Consider the following 14156-nt stretch of genomic DNA (forward strand, 5'->3'; position numbering starts at 1 on the left):
GAACACTGTTGTTCTATTAGAAGCCAGGAGGGATGGGAATTCAGGGAAGCCTGGAGGGATTTGCATGAACTGATGCTGAGTGAGATGAGCAGAACCAGAAAAACACTGTACACCCTAAGAGCAACATGGAGGTGATGATCAACCTCGATGGATTCACTTTCCATCAGTGCAACAATCAGGGAAAACTTGGGGCTGTTTTCGATGGAGAATACCATCTGTATCCAGAGAAAGAATTGTGGAGTTTGAACAAAGACCAAGGACTATTAACTTTACTTTAGAAAAAAAACTGTTATCTTATTGTCTGATCTTGCTATCTCTTATACTTTATGTTTCTTCCTTAAGAATATGATTTCTCTCTCATCACATTCAATTTGGATCAATGTATACCATGGAAACAATGTGAAGACTGGCAAATTGCCTTTTGTTGGGGGTGGGGGAGAGAAGTAAGATTAGGGGAAAAATTGTAAAACTCAAAATAAATAAAATCTTTAAGTACCAAAAAAAATAATAAAGTTCTCTATAACAGGATTGTTTTCCATCCTCACATCTTTTTCACCCACAAAGATTCAGCTAACTACAATGGCCCACTTGCCGTTCCTCAAATATGGCACTCTTGTAAACTTTTGCACTGACTTTCTGTCTCCCATGCTTGGAATGCTCTACTCCCTTATCTTCACTCCTCCCTCCCTCCCTCCTTCCTTCCTCCCTCCCTCCCTTCCTTCCTTTCTCACTTTTTCTTTCTTCCTCTCTTTCTTTCTCGCTAATTTGTATGTAATTACTTTTAACAAATAAAGATCCCCCTTCTCCCCCTTCTCCTAGAAAAATCAAGAAAAACAAAATCTCTTGGTACAACCATGTATAGTCAAGCACCAAATCCCCAGATTGGTTATGCCTTAAATAAAAGGTAGTCTCAATTTTCTGAGTCCTGAGTCTGAATTCTGGCTTCCTTTAATACTTATCTCAAATCCTACCCTCTGCAGGGAGCCTTTATTGGACATTTAAGCTCCTAATTGGAGGGCAGTATGTATCTTATATCCAATTTGATACATCCTAGTTTCTTTTATTAGAATCTACCCTCCTTGAGAGCAGGGACTGTACAGTTGGTTTTTGTTCTTAGTTGCTTTTTCTTTATTAAATACTTAGCACAGTGTCTGACAGACAATAAGCATTGATGCTTGTTGAGTGACTTCCACACAAGACCATTAGGGGTCAGGGTCCCCTTTGTACACTTCAGTCTGTAATCCCAATGAATCCTCTCTGAGGCATTTCAGCAACCAGTAAGTGAAAACCCAAATTTCTAATATCTTTGCCCTTAAATCTTTTGACGATGGCATACATTATTCTAGAGACATGCTGTTACTTACATCCATTTTAAATTGAAGCAGGAAGTTTTCCTGGAGAGCCAGAATCCTATATGGAGAAAAAAAAAATCCAGTTATTTGTGAATTACTGTTGTCAGAATTGTAAAGCTTCAGGCTACATGACAAAGTAAAATTTCTTAGTTGATTGGCTTAGTCACACAACCAGTTATGTGTCAAAGGCACAACCTCAACTTGAAGCTAGGTGGTCCAGTGGACAAAACACTTTGCTAGGAGTTAGGAAGCTCTGAGTTCAAATACAGTTATCCCTTCCATATAGCAGGGCCTAGGGGCATGGTGTTCCTCCATCTGGAAATCTGTGTAAAACTTTTTGACCCTCCCTTTGTACTAGAGAAGAAATCTGATTGTTTTTCTTTTTTCTTTTATGGGGTGTTTACAGTACCTTATTGTAAATTTTGGTTTAAATATTTTTGTGTCATCTGCTGGCCTTTGTGCTTAGTCTGAAGCTTCTGCGAAACTCCCCCCAAAATTCTCATTTGATTCCTTATGCTGATCTGAGTTATAATGAAACATGTTAGGGAAAGTCTTGATGTGGAAGGGATAACTTCAGATGCTTAAAAATAGCACATCCCTAGACAAGTTATTTAACACAGTCACCTACCTCAGTATACTCATCTGTAAAATGGGGACAATTATAGCATCTATTTCCCAGGGTTGTTGTGAGGATAAAATGAGATAATATTTGTAAAATGTTCTGCAAACATTAAAGTACTATATAAATGCAAGCTATTATTATTGATATTAATTATCATTATTATTACTCCAGTGCTCAAATGTTTTCTAAATTCCTTACTGTCCAGGATGATTATAATAATTAAGCAGCTGTTGCCTCATGTCAGCAGGGAGGCAATTTTGACCTCTTGCTGACTATATATATATATATATATATATATATATATATATATATATACAAAGTACAAGCATTAACTGTAGCTTTGTTTCCAGGCTAAGGACACCTATTGAAGTTCAAAGATCCTTATCACCAGGTAATGAATTTTTCTGGCTATCCCAAAACTGTCTGCCAAAGCATTACAGTGTTGTTCTGTCTTGATGATAGCCCTGCACAGATGACGTCTTGAATCTTTAAAGTTCTGTAATATGAATAATTTATATTTCTATAAGAAGTCATAGGTTGTAAAGCATTTTCCTTATCTAAGTGATTATCATAAGTCTACCAGGTAGGTAATATTACATCAGTTTTTCAGAGGAAGAAACTGAGTTTCAAAGAAAGAAATGGATTTGCCCAAACCACAGTGATACCCAAACCAAATTTGTGATGCCCAAGAATAGCAAAACAGTCTTTGTAACACTACAAATATGTATGAGAACAAATTAGTTTCAAAAGATCAAAATGTGTTTGCATCATCTTGATTAAGGTTATTTTGTTGTATATAAAACATTTCTGCCTTGGAATTTCCTTTCCTCTCCTTATTTCTTATGAACAAGTCTCAGATTATACTTGCCTCTCTACACATGTCAAACTCTCTTGCTTCAGCTAGTGATACCCTGGAATGATGAACATTCCTATGTAATAATCTATTTCATGTATTTCCATGAAGGCTCTGAGATTTAGAGTTGGAAGGGATCCGAGGAGTCACTGAAGTCCAAATCTCAAATTAGGTTTAAAAAAAAGCCCAAGAGGAATAATGACTTGGCCAAGGACATACAGATAGCAGAATGACTCAAAACCAGGAAATCTCATTCAAAGTCCATTGGGTGCTTGTTCCAAAGTGTGACTCTTTAAAAAAAAATACTGAAATCTGGGGTTCTGTGAGGAACAACCTATTGTCTCACTGAAAATGATAGATTTTGAAAATGCTGGTCACTAGTTCCAAGGAAGATTATCCTTTCCATTTCCCTGCTTTCAGCTTTTCTTTATTGTTGTCTTCCTCTATTAGAATAGAATCTCTTTGAGGGCAGGCACCTAATTATGTGGCTAGCATATCATGGGTGCTTAATTTTTATTTATCTGTTAGTATTGGGGGTCTCCAAACTGGGTCTAAATTTATCTGAAGAATAAGATTTTAGTAGTTGAAAAGAAAAGCACAATTTCTTGTGTCTGATGTCATTTGTTCTATCATGTTTTATTTACTCTGTCATTCCACAAATGAGATCCATGTATATTGAGGTTGGAGTCAAGAGATCAGAGTTGAAATTCATGTTTTTGATACTAGCTAGGCAACCCTTGTCTTAGAGAAAAAATGCCAGACTCAATCTCTGTCCTCCAGATAAGAGAAATTTAATCATCGCAACCTTATGGAATTTGCTTCTGAACTCACTGAATTTTCTTAACATTGCTGACCTTGCTAAGTCATTCAGATCCAACCGGCCATCTTTGTTTTTGTCAAAGATCTTCATCTGGAAAGAAGAGAAAATAACTGTGAAAAGGTTGATATTGATAAGTTTGGCTAAGCAAATCTTTTTGAATGAACTCTATCAAAAGAAGTAGGAAAGGAATCCCAAAATAGTTTCAAGAAAATTTGTCAAAAAACTTACTAACATTGTTGTCCTTCCCACTCCTTGCCCTCTGCCCACCCCTTCACCATTTATATTATATTTCAATTGCATGAAAGGGAATATTCTCTTCAAACAACTGTGATACCACATTTGAGGTGATAGACTGGGAGTCTACTTTTTTGTTTATTTTTGCAAGGCAAAGGGAGGGTTAAGTGATTTGCCCAAGGTCACACAACTAAGTAAGTATTGAGTGTCTGAGGCAGGATTTAAGTTCAGTTTCTCCTGGCTGCAGGGCTGGTGGTCTATCCACTGCATCACAGCGCTGCCCCAACTGAGGGGATACTGATGAGTGAAGCAATAGAGTTGTGATTAGAATGGAAGGCTAGGAAGTTTTGGTTGAAAGAAGAATTTTGAAGACTTGATGATGCTGAAATTTTCCATGGCAGTAAAGTCTAAGATGTGGTAAGGGAGGTAAAGGTAATTGAGAAATTTGAAGAATTGAAAAAAAAATTGAAGAGTTTGAAGAATTGAGAAGGGAATTTTGCTAGAGCAGTTGCCAACACAAATATTGAAGTTTTAGAGGATGACTTCAGGGGATGGAGTAGACTATTAGACAGCAATTGAAATCCTTGAGAAAGTGGGGACAAGTCAATAGATAACTACAGCCAGGATGGGAAGAGTAAGGTACTTGCTGGGAGAACAGTAGTGCTGTTCAGTTCAATTCAATTCAGAAAGCATTTATTAAGTGAGATCCTGTTGAGTTATGAAATTTAGCTAGGATGGTCCTTGCCCTCATATACCTTAGGATCTATAAGGGTGGCTGGGTGGTAAAGTGGATAGAGAGCCTGGTGTGGTCAGGAAAACTCATCTTGAGTTTAAACACTTAACTAGCTGTGTAATTCTGAGCAAGTCACTTAACCCTGTTTGCCAGTTTTCTCCTCTGTAAAATGAGCTGGAGAAGGAAATGGCAAATCACTCCAAGTATCTTTGCCCAGAAAATTTCATATGGGTTCAAAAACAACTAAACAGCAAAAATAACTATTAAGGAGATGCATCATATACACAGAGAGCTATAATATACAATATTACATAAGGGCATTAGAGAAATTCAACAAATGTCCCTTTGTTACATGAAAGGAGATTGTAACCACCAGAAGGAAAAACAGAAGACTTCAGAAGAAAGGACTTAGCTGCTTACCAATGAATGAGCTACAGCTGGGGTCTTTCAAAAGCAGAAGGGAATTTTACACCCACCTCCATTTACTTGTTTCCCTTTTGTATATTTGTGTATGCATATGTGTAGAATTGTGTAGTGAAGGCATTCTCTCTCTAATGGCAGATAATTTTACTGTTTTAAGTCTAACCTGAAACAAAAAAGGAGCATTTCTGGGGAAGATCCCTAGACAAGAATTTAGGAGACAAAATTTCTAATTTGGACTCTAGCATAAAATAGTTGTGTGATGTAAGTTACTATCTGCTTCTCTGCTTTATGTTCATAGATTATAAGGTCCTGTGAGCCCAAATAGTCTATAAAACTAGCTGAGCTCTTACTTTTTATTAATTAATTAATTAATTGATTGATTTTTTCATCCATATGCACATGTATATTTTTAAGTTACAAAGTCCATCCTCCCTTCCCATCCCCTTCCCCTTAGTGGTGAACAGTCAGGTTAGCATTGTACATATATATTTTTGATAAACATGTTTACAGATTAGTCATTTTCAATATGAGGAATTAGGATTAAGGGAAAGAAACACATGTGATAGTTTTTTAAAAGTGAATATAGTGTTCATCAAATTCTGAAGGTTTTGTTTTGTCTTGTTTTTTCTTCATCTGTTTGGGGATAGCATTGTCCTTTGCTGATCTTATACAGCTGTCCTAGCTCTCTGAAGTGCTGAGAGGGGCTGCTTCCAACAAGTCTGATCATCTCACAACCTTGTTCTTAATGTGTACATTGTTTTCTTGGTTCTGCTCCCTTAGCTGAGCTTTTATAATCCTTTCCAGATTTAAATTTCCATGATAATCTGAAGACAAAAGCTAAAGGAGAAATTCTACTTAAGTAAACCCCCTTTTCCTGTCAGCTAGTGTGATCCTCCAGTATAAGCTCTGCTGATTAGCAAGTAGGAATTCTAGGGCTCCCCTAGCTTCAGCCAGGCTTGTCTAGAGGCTAATTGTTTTGAGAATGATAAAAGCTCCATAATGGGCAGTTGCTGGGCTGTGAAAGATGGGTGGGATATTTTTAGGTTCCCCAAAACTGTAGTTTCATGACTTTTCTTCTCATTCTACACTTAGAGTGGTGAAACCCATGGAGTGGTGACAGTTCCATCAATCAACCAATAAATCATTCCACAAGCAAACATTAGTTAGAATATGAGTCAATTCCATCCTATTCAACAAACAAAAAGTGCCCACCTCATCCGGAACACTGTACTAGACTCCTAGAGAGAGAGGCAAATTTCAGATTAGATCAAGGCCGATAGTGAATTCAAGGAGTCACAGTCAAGTGCCTCCATTTTTAAACTTAAACACTTCAAACAACCAATGCCTGGAATTCATGGCCTCTTCAAATCTGTCTCTCATAATTTTTATATTCTTTCTGATAGCTTTGGGATTCAAGTACTTTGTATTTGCTTGTTTCTCCCCACCATAGAAGATATGCCTCTTGATTGCAGGGGCTATTTCATTTTTAGTTATATTTATATGACTCTTTAAGGTTTACAAAGTACTTTACAAAAAAATATCTCATTTCATCATCACAACAATCCTAGAAGATAGTTGATATTTTATATTTTACAGATGAAGCAACTGAGGCAAAGAGATGTTAAATTACTTGCCCAGGAGTATATAGCCAGTAAGTATCTCAGGCTGGATTAGAACCTGTAACTTTCTGACTCCAGACCCAGTGCTCTATTTATTAGGTTTGGGGTTTTTTTTTTGTAAGACATTGGGGTTAAGTGGCTTGCCCAAGGCCACACAGTTGGTAATTATTAAGTGTCTGAGGCCAGATTTGAACTCAGGTACTCCTGACTCCAGGGCCGGTGCTCTATCCACTGCATCACCTAACCTCCCCCCCCCCCCCCAGTGCTCTATTTAATGCACCACTTACCAACCACATTTTTACTTTTATATACCTACAGACTATTATCTGAACTGTAATATGCAGCTAGATGGTGAAGCAGATGGAGTCAGGAAGACTCATCTTCCTGAGTTGACTCTAGCCTCTAATTGTGGGATCTTGAGCAAGTCACTTAATCCTTTTGCTTCATTTCCTCATTTGTAAAATGAGCTGGAGAAGGCAACGCAAACCACTCCAGCAACTTTGCCAAGAAAAATCCAAATAGGGTCAGGGAAATGACTCAACAACAACATGTAATTGGATGGCTCCTCATAGGACTTGTTTATTTGTATATGTGCTTTCTTTGCTTGATACTGCAAAAGGCAATTGAACCCATAAATAAATAGGAGGAGGGGGTGGTGCATTTTCATTGGACAATTGCAAAATACTCTTATTGACTTCAAACCTCTCTCTGAAATATAGGCTTTTCTCATGAGTAATAGTATTCAGGTAGTTCACAGCTACAAGAAAGGTAGCACCCCAGTATGTGAAGAGTTAAAAATAAATATCATTTAGAGCACAATGGAAAGGGAGATATTGGATAGAGTCAGCTGCTATGTGTAATAAACCATTGATCTCAAGGGAAGTAGAGAAAAGGATGTCATCTAAGAAATATAAAAGCCTATCTTCTAGTCAAGTCAACAAGCATTTATTAAGTTCTTTTTATATACCAGGTATTTTACTGTTGTCTGGGGATGGAAAGAAAGGCAAAAACAGTTCCTGCCTTCAAGAAGTTTACCATCTACTGGGAGAAGACAACAGTCAAACAACTACATATGAATAATATGTACGAAATAAATTGGAAATAATCACAGAGGAAAACAGAGGAATGACTTCTTGAAGAAAATGTAATTTTAACTATTATCCAAAGGAAACCAGGAGATAGATGTGAGGAAGGAGAGTATTCCAAGCATGGGAGACAGCCAGTGAAGTTGCCCAGAGTTTGCAGATGGGAGATGGAATGTCTTGTAGGAGGAATGCCAAGAAGGTCAGAGTATTTTGATTGTAGAATATATTGACTATTGAGTAAGATGTAAGATTGGAAAGGGATGAAAAGGCCAGGTTTTCTTTCTCATTGTTTTTTATTTGGAAAAGATTTTTTTCCTTATTTTTCTAGCTAAGAGAAGAGCCCACAGTCTCTCTCTGTGTTCACTTTTTCTGAGAAGTTCAGGGACTCTCATGTTTTATTTTGCTTTTTTTAGCTACAGTTCTGCAGAATTATGGAAAAGATATCTTTACTGTTCTCTCTTTATTGTCCTATTTTTCCAGAATCTTTAATATTTTGTGTTGCATATTTGTATTTGAGCTAAAATTTCTCCATTGTGATCGATATATATTTTGATTTTGTTATACTTAATAAATTTTACACACCTGCTTTTTTAAAAAAAAAAAAAAGAACTATATAAGCCTAAAAGTAGATGCTTCCATGGTAAAAGGGAAAGATAACTGAAAGACAATCCATGAGCTCCCTTGGTATCCTTATAGCACTGAGAACGAGAGGGAGGCTCCCAGTACATTGCATGCAGCCTCTATAGTAAACTTATGATTTATGGATGAACAGGTGCATATTTGATAGATCCCTGTCATCTACATAAGGCTGAGCTCACAAACCTATTTCTGAGCATCCCTTGTACCCAGTGCTGTGCACCTAGTGGATACTATGCTAATATTTTGTTGAATTCAAATAGTAAGGGAATATACCACATATGAAAGCAGCTATTTTTTAAATATCACACATGCCAAGTATATTAGCAAGGTACAATCAAAGGACCAGATGAAGTCTAAGCAGAGAAAAGTTCCTCCAAGGTTGGGATTCATCAGGGAAGGTTTCATGGAGAATTTGGTACATGAATTGAGCATTTCTAGATAGGCAGGAATTTATCAGATGAGAATAATAGAAATTTCTAAGTGCATGGAGGAACAAAGCAAAAATAAGAAAGAAGAAAAGCACAGGACAGATAGAGAAGATGAGAAATGGTCCAGTTTGACTGCAATAGGGAGTATATAGAGGGGAATAGTAAGAGACAGAAGAAGCCAGGTTGGATGGGGCAAGGTATACTATAGAGGATTTGGATTTTCAGGGTGAGAAGTTGTCACCTTACAGCTGGAATGCTATTACTATTCAGTTCATCTTGCCATTGGGAAGGGAAGCCTCTCAGCCAAAATTAATTAGTTATATCTTCTGGGGGGGCAGCTAGGTAGCATAGTGGATAGAGCACTGGTGCTGAGTCAGGAGGATCTGAGTTCAAATTTGACTTCTGACACTTAATACTTACTTAGCTGTGTGACCCAGGGCAAATCACTTGACCACATTATCTTGCAAAAAATAATTATTTTCTGTAGTCCTAGCTTAGTAGTTCTCATTATTCATTTCTCCATCAGTCTAGTCCCACAACATATATACAGAAGTGTCATGGGACTCCACAGAGCTTCACTCTCTCCAACAAATTCATAAAGACAGGATATTTCTCCTGAGATTTAATGGAATAGAATCCACAGGGAATTTAAACTGCAAACATAGAAGGATTGTCGGTTCAGAACCTGACTCCATCAAGGTATTCTACTATACACAGAATTCTGAACCAGGTCCTACTTCATTATTACTAAATAGCTTATGAATGATATTCTCTGAGGGGTTTTGTTCCAGCATAACCTTCTTAAGCTAATTTCTTTTAAAATTTTATGAATGCATTATGCTTTTATATCACTGATGGGATGGATACACAACGAGCAACCTCTATTCATAGCAACCATGACTGATGGCATATGCAACATTCCACGATGCAGTCCTCCATCTCTTTCCTAAAAGGAGGTATATTTTATTATCTATTCTCCAGTACTAAGATTAGTCAATGCAATCAATTAGCTTTATGTGACCTCCTTTTCATTATTGTAAAATGTTTTTTCATTTAATAATATTCATTATTGTAAAATATTTTTGTTATTGTATAATTTTCTTTGGGTGCTTAATAAATGCTTATTAATTTATTTACTCAACATCATCAGTTCATATTATTCTTGACTTGTTTATTGGAATTTTTCCTATTCCTCATTTCTTATGGAACAATAAAATTTCATATTTCATATTTATATTTACAACTTGTTTAGATCTCCAAAGAGATGGGCAACCATTTTGTTTATAATTGTTGGCAATTATAAAAATTATGGCCATGGATATTTGGATATATAATCCTACTTTCTGTTTTTGACCTCTTTCAAGTTTGTACCCAGTAATAGGACTAACAAGTAAGGGACAATTCTATGATTTTTCTCTATAATTAAAAAAAATTCCAGATTGATTGGAAAGTTTACTGCAACACCAAGAATAGCCTATTATGGCCTGTCTTCTCAAAATTCTTTCAATAAGACTATTGCTGTCTTTTGTCATCTTTACCAGTCTTCTGGGTATAAGAGGAAACCAGCATAATTTTATTTAAACCCTTCTCTGTTTCATAATAGATAGTTTCATGAGTTGTGACCAACAAAAGTAATCATCTCAATTTTAGCCTTCTGGTAATGAGATTCTCCAAATTTGGCTGGAAATAGAATCATAGAATTTCAGAACTGGAAGAGACTTTAGTACCCATCTTGGTTCAATCCTTGTCTGAAAACAATGGTTATCCAGCCTTTGCTTAAGGACCTCCAATGACAGAAGAAGTATATGCTCTTTAGGGGGCAGCTAGGTGGGTGCAGTCAATAGAGCATGGGCCCTGGAGTCAGGAGGACCTGAGTTCAAATTTGGCCTTAGACACTTAATAATTATCTAGCTGTGTGACCTTGGGCAAGTCACTTAACCCCATTGCCTTAAAATAAATAAAAAATGAAGTGCATGCTCTTTTAAGAGAGCCTATTCACACATTCAGTTAGCCAATTGTTAGGGAACTTTTCCTTACATCAAGGCAAAATTTGTTTCTTTTTATTTTCTATACATCATACCTAGTTCTTCCCTCTGGGACCAAACAGAACAACTCCAACTCCTGTCCATTTGGAAGTACTTTAAGATAGCATTCTCTTCTCCATTTTTTTCAAAGACCATTTTACCCATGTATTTGGTGCCTTTCATCAATCTAGTTATATTTCTCTGAATACCACTTGATTTATTATCTGTTACTCACATTATATTTCTTTTTTTTTTTTAGGTTTTTGCAAGGCAAATGGGGTTAAGTGGCTTGCCCAAGGCCACACAACTAGGTAATTATTAAGTGTCTGAGACTGGATTTGAATCACATTATATTTCATAAGTTGATTTTTTTAAACTCAGAAACAAGAGTTCCTATTTATTATTATTTAACTCTATTTTGCTTGTCAAGGATTTCTGCATCTTGATTCTTTCATTCACCGGTTCAGCTATTCCTTTCCACCTCCAAATGATCAGAATGCAGAAATACCAGCATAAAAATCAGCACACTCAGGGTATGTTTTTTCCTTAAATAGCTGATTAGTAGATGGCTATTAGGTAGTTGTTTAACTGTATTTAAGGAAGTTTTTTTTTAAACAAAACTGACCAAACTTAAGACAGAAAGATTAGATTAGAAGAGTAGAAGATTAACCTGGGGTTAATTGTTTGTGTTAGACTTTTTTGGCAATCTGGTAAAACCCACATATCTCTTCTTAGAATTATTTTTTAATGCATTAAACAAAATATACAGGATTTCAAAGAAAGCCAATTACATTGAAATGAAGTTTAAGGGTCTCTGATAATTATGCTTAATGTCATAGGTTCAGAATTTAAGTGACCAGGAAGTCTAAAAATGTGACTATGGAAGAGACTCCAGTGAATTGTTCATGTTTACTAACTATATTTCTCAATATAACTTTTTGACTTGATCCTATTATATGAATGTCCTTTTTGACTTGGGTCTTATAAATGTCTTTGGGCCTTGTAAATGAGGAAGAAGTTTTGACAGTAGAGAATTTCTAGGAACTATTGATGAGGAAAAAGACATATAATCCCATTCTTTTGGTTTTATTTCTAACAAGAATGACAATTTTTAATGATACTTCCAGTACTTAGTTACTAGACAAAGATGTCATATTTAGAGTATCAAGAGAAAGGTTAGTGTTTATAGGTAACCTAAAATCCTGCACATTTTTAGTATCTTTTGCCACCATTTCTACTACTCTGCCATTAATTTGGCAGATGCTAAAGGAAACTACACAGAACTAGGGACCATTTTATTGATTGTTTCATGAATTTCTATGGTGAATTTACAAAATTTTGTGCTTACTATTTATGCATTGAAACATGACCTCTTCCCTTAAAAAGCTTGTAATCTAATGATGGGGGGGGGTGTGAACTGGCCAAAGGGGAAGTCATGTACACAAATAGCTGTGACAAGAGGGAGAATGAGATTAATGCAATGGAGAGTGTAAGGCAAAGTACCATGAGGAATCTGAGGAGATAGTAATGACTAAGGAGCATAGCATCATAGATTTTGAACTGAAAGGGATCTTTGAGGCCATTACATCCAGCCTCTTCATTTTACATATGAGGGAACTGAAGTTCAGAGAGATTAAACAAAATATCTGAGACCAAATTTAAAACCATTCTGACAGCAAGTCTAATGCTCATTTCACCTGGGTGAGGGAAGGGATTATAGAAGAAAGTAGAAAATAATATCTGGATGGTATTAGAATGGTAGTGGGTTGTGTACTGGGGTAGGCAGAAGATAGAGAAGACTTCATGAAGCAGGTAGCATCTGAGTTGAATCTTGAAGGAAGGCAACAACTTCAAATAGAGATTAGGAATGTATAGTAGAATATGATATTCATTAGGCATGGAAGATAGCAATTACAAAAGCATAGGGACAAGAAAGGGGGGAAAGAATAGAAGGCAGAAATGGATCAGTTTGATTAGTCATATGTTTTCTGAAGGGGAATCATGTGGATCAATCTGGAAAGCTAAATTAGAGACAGATAAAAAGTTATATTTTTATTATACTATATTAGCATGTTTGACAACAATCTGACATCCGTATAGAAAAGAAATTGGATGGGAGACCTAGAGGCAGAAAGAGTAGTTAGAAGGTTTTTAGAGTAGTCTGAATAAAAGATTTTGAGGGACTGAACCAGATTATTGCTAATGGAGATTATCATGGAAATAGGGACTGAACCTGTGATCTCATTGGTATTAGAAATTCTCAGATGAGGAAACTTTCTCTATCAATAATGGTTGGCACTTTCTCTCCAATTTTTAGAACTTTGAGAATTGTTTATAGCACTGAAAGATGGCAGTTAGACAGAATGTGCCAGACCGAATCTGAACCCAGATCCTTTAGATTTGTTTGTCTACTTCAGCCTCAAAAATTTTGATTTTTTAAAAATAATTATTTTAATAATAACTTGGGTTTCACTTTCCAACTAGTTACATGAGCAAATTTCTCCAAGAACTATTATTATACCTTGCTTTTCAAAAAAATGAAATTAAAAAAATGTTTTTCTTTATCAAGATCTCTATTTTTTTCTCCCCACCTCATGTTGATGGTACATCCCTATTACATGTCATGCAAGTATTTTATTAGCATATTATTTCCTTCCTTGCCTGGACCATTAATTAGAAAGTTAAATAAGACCAGATCAACAGAATCTTCCTTCCTGTTACTAATTGAATACATTTCCACGCCTCAACTAACATTTCTATCAATTTTTAAATCTTACCATACTCATTCATGCCATCTTGAAGTCATTTATTAAGTAAAACTTCTTAAGTTAAGGATTTGATTCTAAAAAAAAGGATAGAAGAAGAAAGAAAGAATAAGAGAAAGAAATAGAGACAGAGAGAAGGAGGGAGGGAGGAAGAAAGAGAGAGAGAAAGTTGCCTGAGCAACAGGCAGAATGATGGAGTTCCTACATCCTATAAGTTTTCTTGGTGCTGTTCCCAGTGCAGAATTATTCTTATGCTATAGTTCTGAACAGCAGCAAGCCTAGTGAGTCCCTCAGGACATGCACTATTTCCAACAATAAGCTCAGCTGGATGGGATCAGTTACTGTTGTTCATTCAGGTCAGAAAAATAGAATGAATGTTGAAGAAACTTATCAAATGCACATAGTCTTATAGATAGGTTCCAAAAGTCCCCAAATGGAAACATTTTAATCTACCAAGTACTCTTTTCAAGAGACATCAATTAAATGGCCACTTGGTGTTTGAGCAAGTTTCAGCCTCCATGGACTTTATCTAGTAGAAGGGAAGAAGAGAGGGATGAGA

General features: G+C 36.1%; 1 protein-coding gene across 1 annotated transcript in view; it reads right to left on the bottom strand.

Annotated features, from left to right (window-relative positions):
- Positions 1 to 14156, bottom strand: part of SCGN (secretagogin, EF-hand calcium binding protein) — a 68063-nt gene that overhangs the window by 12197 nt on the left and 41710 nt on the right. The window contains exons 7-8 of the mRNA XM_074206848.1: positions 3682 to 3737; positions 1365 to 1410 (exon numbers count right to left, since the gene is read on the bottom strand). Coding sequence (XP_074062949.1) covers positions 1365 to 1410; positions 3682 to 3737 — 102 coding nt within the window. The remainder of the gene's footprint in view (positions 1 to 1364; positions 1411 to 3681; positions 3738 to 14156) is intronic.

The sequence above is a fragment of the Macrotis lagotis genome, chromosome X (genome assembly GCF_037893015.1).
Source record: "Macrotis lagotis isolate mMagLag1 chromosome X, bilby.v1.9.chrom.fasta, whole genome shotgun sequence".
Lineage (NCBI taxonomy): Eukaryota > Metazoa > Chordata > Mammalia > Peramelemorphia > Peramelidae > Macrotis > Macrotis lagotis.